The sequence below is a fragment of the Lottia gigantea genome (assembly GCF_000327385.1).
Source record: "Lottia gigantea unplaced genomic scaffold LOTGIsca_2, whole genome shotgun sequence".
Taxonomy (NCBI): domain Eukaryota; kingdom Metazoa; phylum Mollusca; class Gastropoda; family Lottiidae; genus Lottia; species Lottia gigantea.
This window is the reverse complement of record NW_008708400.1, coordinates 5128612-5140441: the sequence shown is the minus strand read 5'-3', so window position 1 is coordinate 5140441 and position 11830 is coordinate 5128612. Positions and strand designations below refer to the sequence as shown.

At 32.7% G+C, this 11830-nt stretch overlaps 1 protein-coding gene across 1 annotated transcript; it reads right to left on the bottom strand.

Moving 5' to 3' along the window:
• Nucleotides 1-4686: 4686 nt before the first annotated feature.
• Nucleotides 4687-11830, bottom strand: LOTGIDRAFT_228391 (hypothetical protein; the record flags this gene model as incomplete). The annotated part of the gene is made up of 16 exons (XM_009053442.1): nt 4687-4787; nt 5260-5473; nt 6225-6403; nt 6811-6912; nt 7188-7439; nt 7738-8083; nt 8481-8591; nt 8813-8857; nt 9074-9189; nt 9570-9709; nt 10024-10150; nt 10422-10479; nt 10811-10901; nt 11117-11295; nt 11565-11728; nt 11812-11830. The coding sequence occupies 16 exons, from the start codon at nt 11828-11830 to the stop codon at nt 4687-4689; spliced, it is 2244 nt and encodes a 747-aa protein (XP_009051690.1).

The following is an 11830-nucleotide window of genomic DNA, read 5'->3' as shown; positions in this document are numbered from 1 at the left end:
TTTATCAAAATTATGGCAGAGATGTTGTTAGAAATAGATTCATAAACTTCCCATTTTAGCCTCTATCACCTAGCCCAAATTTGTCATCGAACAGCTACAACGAAGAGGTCTGGGTGTCAAAGACTATCCCAATGAAAACTATAAAAGAGAGGGATTGTCACACGTAACATCAATATTCAAAATTCAGTCATCGGAAGCTGATATCTAATAAGAAAAACTTAATAAGACATTTGTATTGTTATCATTTTAGTTTTTACAAGATGCCGTGTCCATTACCAGAAAAGATCTTGCTTAAAATAAGAAAAATATGGAAAAAGAAAAAGCCACACCATATCATGTTACAGAACGCTGATGATTGTATCACGTTCACTAATAGTCGAGATATCACAGTACAGCCGAGCAATAGAAACAATGTTATTGAAGTTTGGGGAAAATATGGTTTGATGGATGACGGTAGTACCCACTTCTTAAGATGTTTTGTGAAAAAAATAAATCATAAGATTTATATCATGCGGTTTCCTGTGTCCAATGCTAAAACCTGCCATAAACGTCTTGATCCAGAATTGGTGGAATTACCGGAAAACTGGTCATGGAAAAAGAAGCATATTCTTGAAGAACATTATCCGTATTGGTTTCGTTATGAAACCTTTGATAATGATGAATGTATTTTTCGCTCATTGTATAATGGACAGTATCTTCTTAAACAGACTGACGATTTTAAATCTGTAGAGTTTTTATATGTACGTGAGAAAGAGACTGATTATTTTAAACTACCAACTTACTATTTCTTCAGAATATTTAAATATCAGCCTTCAATAAGATGTCGTCTTCATCCAGACTTACAGAACCTCCTATACCACCATTTACCTAGGATAATATCATGTTTAAGAGGACAAAATACAGGTTGACAATCCTGCCTAATTCAAGATTAGACTCCTACATCGAGTCATGTATTGTTGATATATCGCTACAATATATATGATAATAATATAATGTGTTAAGTCTAAACTGTGAGATCCATAGAAGATTAATACCTCATTCTTAATATATCTGCAGCATTGTGGAATAGTATATGAATGTCCGATATTTGGAGACGAAACCGTGTGTAAATAACGAATGAATACCTTTAATTATTTTTCTTGGAAGAATGACTGAAAGGTTGCCTAACCAAATCTGTGTAATGTGTTCAGACCTACATCAGACGAACTGCAGCATTGCCAATTTCAGTCCTAGTTGACGTCCAGGATGCCTGGATTAAAGACATGGAGCAAGCACCAGATGGGCAGCAGATCGCCAGCTATAACGACCTCTCCATAGGGTGTGAGAGGACAATTCCGCGGTCTCGTCCTCGAGTTGACAAACACCGAGATGCAAATATTGAGAGACTAAAGCAGAAGCGTGCTACTGGCAGAACATCAGTGAATCATCAGATGCAGTTAAAGACAATCGTTGTTTGTGTGGAAGAGTACTGTTTAAATATGTTTCGCAATATATGCTTAATTAAAGTTTACTTTAGAATGTACATTTTGTACCAATATAGGGGCAACTTTGGAGTCAAACAATTTGAATGCTATCTTATAATTTTATGACCAAGTTTGTATATACATAATGTGGTGACATTTAGTGCTTTAGTCACATGTTGAGACAATGTGCAGCAACATGAATTCCATTTGAGTCGATTGAAAAATACAATGCCTAAATATATTTATACTGATTAACAACTATTTTGAAAATGCCACTCTTCCCTTCTTGATAGAATGCCTCAATTCTTGAAGACTACTATTTTTGATTTTTTAACGTTAACTTTCATATTCCATTTTGTACAGTAGTCATCAAGAATATCAAGCCGTTTCTGCAAATCACCAGGCGTTTCAGCAAGAAGGGATAAGTTATCGGCAAAAGGTAGCAGGAACATTCATCAATACTAGGATCGATAAAGATTCTAGAGCTACAAATTTGTTCTTTTTTTTTTCTATCTTGTTGGAAGGGTTCATGACACTCATCCATAAATGTTTTGAAAGTAGTGTAGGCGAAATGAGGAGGGCAAAGATATCTTGTCGGGCAGCATACACCCAAAGACACCTAATCAGATCTTCAACGCTTCGCTACCCTAAACGTCCAGGGTTCAATCCCAATAGAAGTCGGAATTTTTCAACCACCTTTCCCCAGTCAGTGATGCAGAGAGACAGTCTAATTAAAGTTAGACCAAACTTTCGTTCCGTTTTTCATTAGCTTTTATTTATAATATAACCATTGCAGTTAGGGTCTAACGACAGGGTCTTGAATGTTCATCAAATTAACCTTTTGACCTTACTCAATAACGTCTGCTTTAAACTATCAAATTTGTACCTTCTCCAGCGCTGGCATTTTTTGACGCGGTGTTTTATCGGGTTAGGTCAAAAGGCTGATATAGAAATTGCAGTTATAAGCTGAAGGGAGATAATCGAAGGGACCCGTTTTAAAGACGCTGACAACATCAAGAAAAGCCAACAATGGAGTATCCGAGAAAAATCCTTCGATGAATGCATAGAAGCGTGTCATAGAAGAATGGGAAAGTGCGTTAGACTCCAAGGGAATTATTTCGAAGGCAAAACTCGAGATCTCTTAACTTTGCTCTTGTGTTTGTCTGAAGTTGCAATGGAATCAGACCATCATCTAAAAAGTGTCACTGAACTCTAGTGTTAACAATAAACTTAATATTCTGTAATTTATTCATATTTACTATCTATTTTATGTATAATTATGGATCAGTATCAATGTATCACAAAACAGTGATCATTAAAGCGTTTTCAGAGATTTATAATCCAGCAAGGACATTTGTGCACATTCAGTCCATATTACTCTGTATAAATAGTTTTGACCAAATGAATGAAGTTTTCTTAAAATGTAAACAAATAAAAACACTATGTCTTTCAGCAATAATTTTTACAGGCATATGTATATAGCTTTTATTTTCCTTAGTACATGTATATGAATGTATTAACACTGTACAATATATAACATTTTAACAATAAAACAGTGACTTGTTGTTTGTCTATTACCAGACTGACTGTTATGAGCTGGCTATTGTCATCACAATAATTATCAAAGGCTTGGAGAAGAGAGTGAATCTAAGCTAATCTCATGTTAACACAGCATCTTAGAACAGTATCACAATATTAGAAAATAAACACTATTATAGATATACAATAGGGCCAACTCAGTAATTTCGGAATCATGTTTTGATGTTTCTAACATTGCATAAATGCTTACAAATTTGGCAGACTCATTTGATGAACACTAATATAATAATACTCAATATGGTCCACCATATAGTTAGACAAAGGCATATTTCCAGAAGTGCCCAATTATAAACAATGAGTTTTTCTTAAAATGTGTTGAATGAGACACAAATAAAAATTCGGCCAGGTTGTCTTATAACAACGTAAAGTTTACTCTGTGACTTTGCAGGTAAATGATCATTGAGGTTTCTATAAATGCAAGTGATATTATTATTAGCCATAAATCAGCATACCTATATAAACTATAATGCATGTAAACAATAATAATGAACTAATTCAAAATGTTTGATATCAAATTAACAATGCCAAGAATAATTTAGAAATATGTTCTAAATTTAATCCCAATGTAATATTTCAAGCACTTCAACTGTGTATATATACAACATTGTAAGGATCTCAGCTTTGTTGTATTTGACATTATGTGTAATCTATCTACACCAAAACCCATGCTCTAATAGCGTTAATCAACTCTACAGACTACTTGTGCAAATGAATTGCAATTTGACATATAGAAATTGATTCAACATTAGATAAAATCAATCAAATGTAAGTAAAATGCAGTTTCTGTTATCATAATATTATCAATGCAGATTTAACAAAACTATTTACTTCATATTAATCATTTCATGTTTTATTTTTCAATAATTTTATATTGTTTTATACACAATCAAGAAGTGACTCGCTTCTTATGACTCCCAATAGTTTAGAACTTGTTAATGCTGTTCTAAATGCAATCAATATCAGGCTTGTCTTGTTATGATATACCAATGTTAATTTCATGTTTTTTTAACATTTACTTGTAATCATTCCATGTTTTTTTTTTAATCTTTTCATGTACTTTTTATCATTTTATGTATATCTAAGTATAATGACATCAGGTCATTTAATATAATAATGATACTATTATCCAAAATAATCAAATAAATATTTCATAAAACTAAACATAAACCAAAGCAAAAAAGAAAAGGGTGATTAAACTAATGCCCATTGGCATCACATGTTCCAGGGAAAGCCAAAAAAAAAAGACCAACAGTAAACTAATGCAGTCATAGATTTTAACAGACTAGTACAAGTTGTTTGAAGGAATACTACCTCTTAGAATGAACATAAAATTAAAATTCTCAAATTATGCCAATAAGAGTATGATATATTCATTAATGGACTTACCTGATGTCATAACAATATATCAATAAAATCTTTGTATAATCCTTACAACTTACTTGTAAATATTATGTTCATTCTAAGAGACTGTATTATTTGAATAAAAGTAAGATTAACAGTTTTACTCATCATAATATGTTCATAGAGTTTATAAATTCAGTATAGATTCAATATGTCATTGCATAACCCAATGTCCAACGGGTACAAAACCAAAGATAGACACACAGTTAAATTAGTATGTTGTCTATTCTGTAGCTCCTCTACTCATTGATGTAGAAAATAATAATTTCACTTTTTTATTTTTCTTCTTCTTCCCATCCTTCTGTTTCCCAGCTGATTTGGATTCTGAAATCAGATATTTAGAAATTCAATACATAGAAAGGTGTTTCGAATGGTAAATTTACCAAATTGTTACATAATTTTGTACAAGATAATATCACCATTGTCAAACTTCAGTAGGGACAAAATCTGAAATAGATCAGTTGTCTGAAGATTGCACAGTGTGAAATTCGCAGTAACAGCGTGTTTCAGATTCTGTATTCAATAATATTTCATTTTCATCTACAGACAATTAATCATAAAGAATTGTCAAGCAAATGTCATTTTGTAAATCGACAATAAATGGAATGACGTCTAGCTATTCATGTCTACGTGATAATATCTCTCTTGCCATTTAATAATATTTTTAAAGTCTATATATGGTTAATAAAGAGATGCTAGACTGAAATCATGTAAATAAATTAAAAAGAAATGCTATAGAGCTACAAGTTTTCAATGATTATGAACTATAAGAATGATTTTTCACAAGAGATCTTACCTGATTTGGCAGTGGCGCTATCTAAAGCTGCCTGTAGAGCATTACCAAATGATTGTTTAAATTCGGGTACAGGGGTATAATCTTCTAGTTCTTCACCATCACTATCAATATATACTGTAGTCTTCTCTTCTTTCACTACTGGACTACTGCTGGCTTTAGATTGAAGTTTAGGCCAAGCTTGTACTGGACTCTTAGTTGGACCATTTCTCAACATCTAAGATAATAAAATTAAAATTTCAATTTGTGATAATGACATTCATATTAGTGGTAAGGAAGTTCTTATGGACAGGATCTCTCATCACCAAATAATGGAGCTTATAGAGCATATCACTGTTCATATCTGATCTCTCCTTCCAAGTACCACTGTTACTATCAATTTTTACCTTTGAGTGCAACAGATAGCTGACATTGAGACAACTTATCTCTCTGAATATACTAATTATTCATCAACATAACACACTTTCAAAAGGAATTTTCAACTGTATTGTAGTCATTTTTCAAAATGAAATGAATGGAGTTTTACATCCTAGTTTTCTGCACAATGTGGGCTAATGAAGACGGGCAACGCCATGCAGGGTGTAATGAGGGAAATTTTTGCCAGCTGCATTAGCCTGCTCTTTTTGGATTTCCACCTGTCGAGGGATCTTTAACGTGCACAGCCTGTAGCACAGGGCCTCGGTTTATTGTCCCATCCGAACGACTAGACGCTTTTTCCATGTCAGCTCCTCCTACCTGCATCACACAGAAAAATCCGAAAGCTATTATCTTGACCTATGCCGGGATTGAACCCTCGTCCTTCAGGTTAGCGAGCAAGCGTCTAACTCGCTCACCCGCGGCTCCCTGTCATTATTCAAAAAAAACTCTTGATAATTTATTGGCATCAATATGAACTCCGGTATATCCTCATCTAAATTTACGCAATTATGCATTAAGTATTATTTCATTCAAGTAGTGATAAAACCTACTTGTGCGAAGGATAGGGATTGTCTATCATCAGGAGGTGATGGGGTAGTGATATCAGGTGATACAGGACTATCTACACTGACACTCTGACTCTGGACTGATAATACAGGATGGTCATTATAACTATTAATATGTGATGGGAACTGATATTCACTCTTCAATGATATATTCAACTCAGGATCTGAAATGAAGAAAGTATCAACACAATCATGAACATAAATGATAGTTGGTGGTTAGAGAAATAACTTCATTCATAAACAATCACAGTCAGATAAAGTATCATATCATGGCATACACAAGGCAGTATTCAAAGCAATTTGACAATTAAAATAGTATTTCAGAAATTCTATTTGTGAAGACAGATAGTTTTTGCTTATGCTAGGAAACACCCCTCCTGTGTTAAATTGGATATACAATGTTATGACTTATAAGAGAGGCATGCAGGCAAATATTTATGCATTTCCCTTTTTTTCTGTCATGTGTTACAAGAGCTAATTAAAAAGATGTATTTTGGGACAATTTGTTGCCTGTTTGATTATTCTTCCATACAAATCCAGAATTGATATAGTTGAATGCAGATTTACTTACATTTTCCCATCCTCTTGTCCTCCTCTAGACTGATTTGTTTTTCTCTTTGTCTTTCACTCTTCTCTTTTCTTATCCGTGATTTTTTCTTTCTATCTATTTCACCTGCAAAATCAAAATATACAATATTTCATAACTGCCTTTTTAAACTAATAAGTTATTTTCTGAGGATGCACAAATTGTAATTAGGACAATTTACCATGATCAAGCTTCTACTGTTCTGTAAGCTATCATCAATTTCTGTAACTTGCACCTCAAGGGGGTATCTTGCTCAGAGCTTAGATTGCGAATGAATTCAGAAAGAAAGAAAAATCTTTGATCTGTCAAAAGTGAATCCTCAAGGCAGTATAAATGTAATTTATAATATATTGTTTACTTACTATGAAATAAATCAAGGGTAGGTCTAGATACTATAGGTGGTTTAAGATCCAACTCAACTTGTTGAAATTCACTAGATAATGGTAGATGATTCAGATACTTAGTTCGTGATCGTAACTCTTCACTCATATTCATAGTACGAATATCTATTATTCTAGCTGTTATAGAGGCTGGTGATTGTTCTAGACTACCATATTCATGAGTTAAACAACGTGAATTCAAATTGTGAATATAAATTTGTTGCCCATCTTCAGCTGAAAGAAGAAACCAAAATCATTAGTCATTTTACACAAATATGTTTCGGAAACTCATATTGATAAAAATGTTCTTTTGGTTCTAAAAAGTTCATACATCAGCTGCTATACTTCTATGTACTGGTATCTGTGTCTATTTCTGATAAATAAACACAATATCATACATAGTGGCTTGTGGTAAATTTAACAGAACAATCAAAGAATAATTCATAAATACTATATATTACAGGTCAATCTCCTGATCATAATAAATTATTAAAGCCATTTTCCTCAAAATACAAAGAGTAAAACTATTCACCTTGAAAACAGTGATATCCATTTTTAGAAACATAAACACGTTTATTCTTGGGCTTGTGTATATTGGTGTTCATCATATCAGTGGACATCTCAGGCTCTGTGTAACTTTCTTCAGATATAGTTACATCTTCTATCATTTCAGCAGCACAGGCTCCTAGGTCACTGGGAACAGATTGACTAGTAGGCATATCACTACAACTCTCTAGGGCACCCTCAATATCCGATACAGAACTCTCCGAGAATGTTTTAAATCTACCAGCAGTAATTTCAGGATATTCATCTGAAGTTGTGGAACCAACTGATAATGTTTTCACTCTTCTGTCTATATCTCCTGTTAAACTAGCAGTCTGAAATCAAAGAATGCAAGAAATTCAAAAATTGATTTTTGTCCTAATCTACATAATATGTATAAGCAATTGTGCTCTACATTCTAGTATTATGAATCTATTAAACAAAGCTAAATATAACTTGATAGGAAACAAAAACGGCACTAATCTAACAAATGGGCTCATCCTAGCAAACATAATGTATAATTTCATAATGAGAGAAAATAAGCATGTGTGGAAGAGTTCACACAAGACTGGCACACTATAGCTAGCTATATTTTCACCCTAATCTTGCATCAAGAGATGTACAAGTATGCTTGTGAGCAATGACAAAGAGTTTGATCAAGGAGTCAATCAGTAGCACACTGGACCTCCATTTTGCATCTATCAGTTTAAAAAGTGCAACAAAATATCTTACAGCTTTGATTTTATCGTCAGTTTTTGTGTCTCCTTTCCGTTGAGCCATCTTGTCAAATTTATTAAAACTTGTCTCTACTAATGCCTGCATTACCAGGTCTTTCTCCCTCTCCTATAAAATACATAATATTTTAGTTAAAAAAAACAGTTTTCTTTCAATTCAATATTACTTTTTAGAGAACACTGAAGAGCACTTCAAAACCTATAAAACTTTCACGAAAATATTCTCAGGGACAGTGTTTGGGAAATTTTTCATAAAAACTGACCATGGGGTTATAAATTTTCTTAAACTTAAGGAAATGTATCAAACTTTTAATAAACATAAAGATCTACCTGAAGTTGAGCTAATGCTGTTTCAATGAAACAAACTTCAGAGTCCTGAAAGAAAGAGGTATTTCTTGATATCGTACCACAAAGACTTAGTATACAACCAAGAACAAGTTATAAAAATTCAATAAAGATATTGTTTTTGCTTGTTTTAATGCTTTAGTACATATCTAATGGCTTAATAACTATGAGCTCTTCAGTGCATTATGATGCATTATACGTAAAATCCTCATTACTAATTTTCCATATTTGATTAAGAAATGGTACCTCAGTGTCTATGAGTTGTGTTTGTAAGCTAGTCTTCTCTCTATCTACTACATGTTGTAGTATCTCACTAGCTGAGGCCGCTAATAACTTCATATACTTAGTTATGTTAATATCCTCTACAATTATAATAATCAAAAATATTAAAACATGAAAAAAACATATATGCTAATGAAATGAATGGAGTTTATGTCCTACTTATCTGATTGGGTTAAAGAAGACTTGACAATGCCTTGCAGTTTGCAATGAGAGAAACTTGTCACTACAGCATTAGCCTACACTTGTTCGACTTTAAACTGTCTAGAATTTTTTATGTGCAGGGCCTGTAACCTTCTGTTTCTTCTGAGCTCACATTGAAAAAACTTGATGCAAATGACAAAGCAACCTTTTTAAACTTCTTTGTTTTTTGGTAATCTACAATTAGTTTGGTTTTTGGGAAAAGATTTCTATGAAAAAGGAATGTCAATAGCTAAACAGGTTAAAAGAGGATAAAACATACCTAAATATCTATGAAGTTTACCCTGTCTATCAGACCAGATATCTTTCGGTACAGAATAGTTGGTGCCACATTCCCTTTTCATTAGCTTCATAGTTATTATATCACCTATTTTATATGACTTGATAATCACAGATTCAGCACTGAAATTATTTACTCTTGATTTAATGGTCAAAAAAGTCAATGTCTGGGTTTCATTAGGTTAAATAATAATTTCTGGCCCATTGGCAACTAGAATATACAATGCTATGACTTCTTTATTCTTATCTTAAGGAGGTACTGTCTTAATGTGGCAGTGGAATAGCTCTGTCAGTACTTTCAAGTGGGGAAATTCTGATTGTTCTGGTGTCGGCTTTCAACCCCTATCACCATAGAAAACGCTTTTTCTGCATGGAAATATATAGAGCTTAACTTTGCAGTTAAAAAACACAAGAATTAATTACAATAGCATTGATACCTTCTTAAATCCTTTGCTAATACAGGACTATAACAGATAGGACATTCTGCCCATGAACCATCCTCCAATGATAATAGATGTAAGATACAAGACCAACAATATATATGTCCACATCGAGTTACTTTAGCTGAAATATAAAATGTTTATATAATTAATAGTTAAAATAAAACAGTCATTGAAATGATAACTATTGAATTCAAATGGTTTTTGAATGGTCAATGATTTTTTTAACACCAGAGAAAGGAATCTTTTTGAAAATGAAAGGGTTAAACATTATGTCTGTACTGAGAAAACATAGCTCAAATCAAGTAACTTAAGGTCTATAAATTATATCAATATTTGCAAGATATTATGAAGAATAAACTAACAACTGGAGCTGTCCAATATAAGCTACTCACCAGCTACAGGTGTATCCATACAGATAGGACAAGCTGGCTCATTGTGACTGTATAATCTCTGAAATACAACATATTTTTTTTGTTTAAACAATATTTTATGCATTGATCATACATATGATATTTTACAAAATATATATAGGGCTTCAAAAACAAGCTGTGGCTAATGTTAATCCGTCATTAGACATCATAAAAACACATATAGAAACAAACTGTTTAATATTCTCAATTGAGGGAATATTTAATCATTTTTTAATAATTACTTAGTTTTTCATTTTTTAATAATTACTTAGTTTTAAGGATTTATCATATTCTTTTTTGCAAGTTTGAAATTTTAATCTAATGTTCACTTCTAACCATTTAAATGAATTCAAAATACATAGAATACTTACAACTAGCTCAACAAGATTCCAGTCAACTAAGATATCAGGATCAGCAGTATGTAGAGAATAATCACCAGTATCTTTAACTATAAACTGACAACTACAACAACAAAATAATAATATCAAAGATCTTGGTCACTCACAACAAGGTCAAACTAAACTTGCTTGCTCTTTAAATTTGACATACGAAGCTGCTTTTCCCTTTCTATGCCTGTCACAGAACATTGACAAACATGGCAATTGAACTGATCAAGCTCAGCCTTGAAAGAATATGTTCATACATATGGTGCAACATTAGAAGTATTAAAGCCTTACTTTGCTTGAAGAAATCGCTTCTTATCAAATCTGACTCTGTTAGTTTTTGTTCTTTTCACATTCCCACCAACAAATGCATCAACTTCCCTTGGAGCAAAGGAAAAATTCAGCAAATGATTTAAATTGCCCTTTTTGGGACCATACATAGAACCATATTCTTCTTGATAACTCTGTACTACCTGCATAAAAATAATTGTGTTCATTAAAATCAGGTTTTTTTGCAGGAATCTTAAAAAAGAAGCAGTCCTCGGAACTTTTAATACCTTCATTTTGTAGTAAACAGATTCCACGCAGCAGAGATTTTGTTTTGTGCCCCGATACACTGCAGTTTACAATTAAGCCTCTAAATCTCACAATCAAGAGTTACTACGTTACATTGGTAATTATCCAATTAAATATCAGCTAATCAGAAAAACATAGCTAATGAGATAATGCAACAGATGATTACCTCTTCTCTTTGACGGTCAAAGGTATTAGATGTTCTGGATCTCGGTCGTTTATCACCAGCTGATCGCCATTTTTGTGGAGGTGGTTTTCTTGAATTTCCATTGTCTGACCCTCCCCGGCCATTGGATTCTCTTTTCTTATTGCGAGGAAATTTATTAGAGTTATCTGGAAGGAAAAATAAGACAGTATAATAACTGAAGCCAAATTAGTTTCAGTAACTACACCTGTCAGAATTTGACCTATTTTACCTGAATTTAACGATGCCAT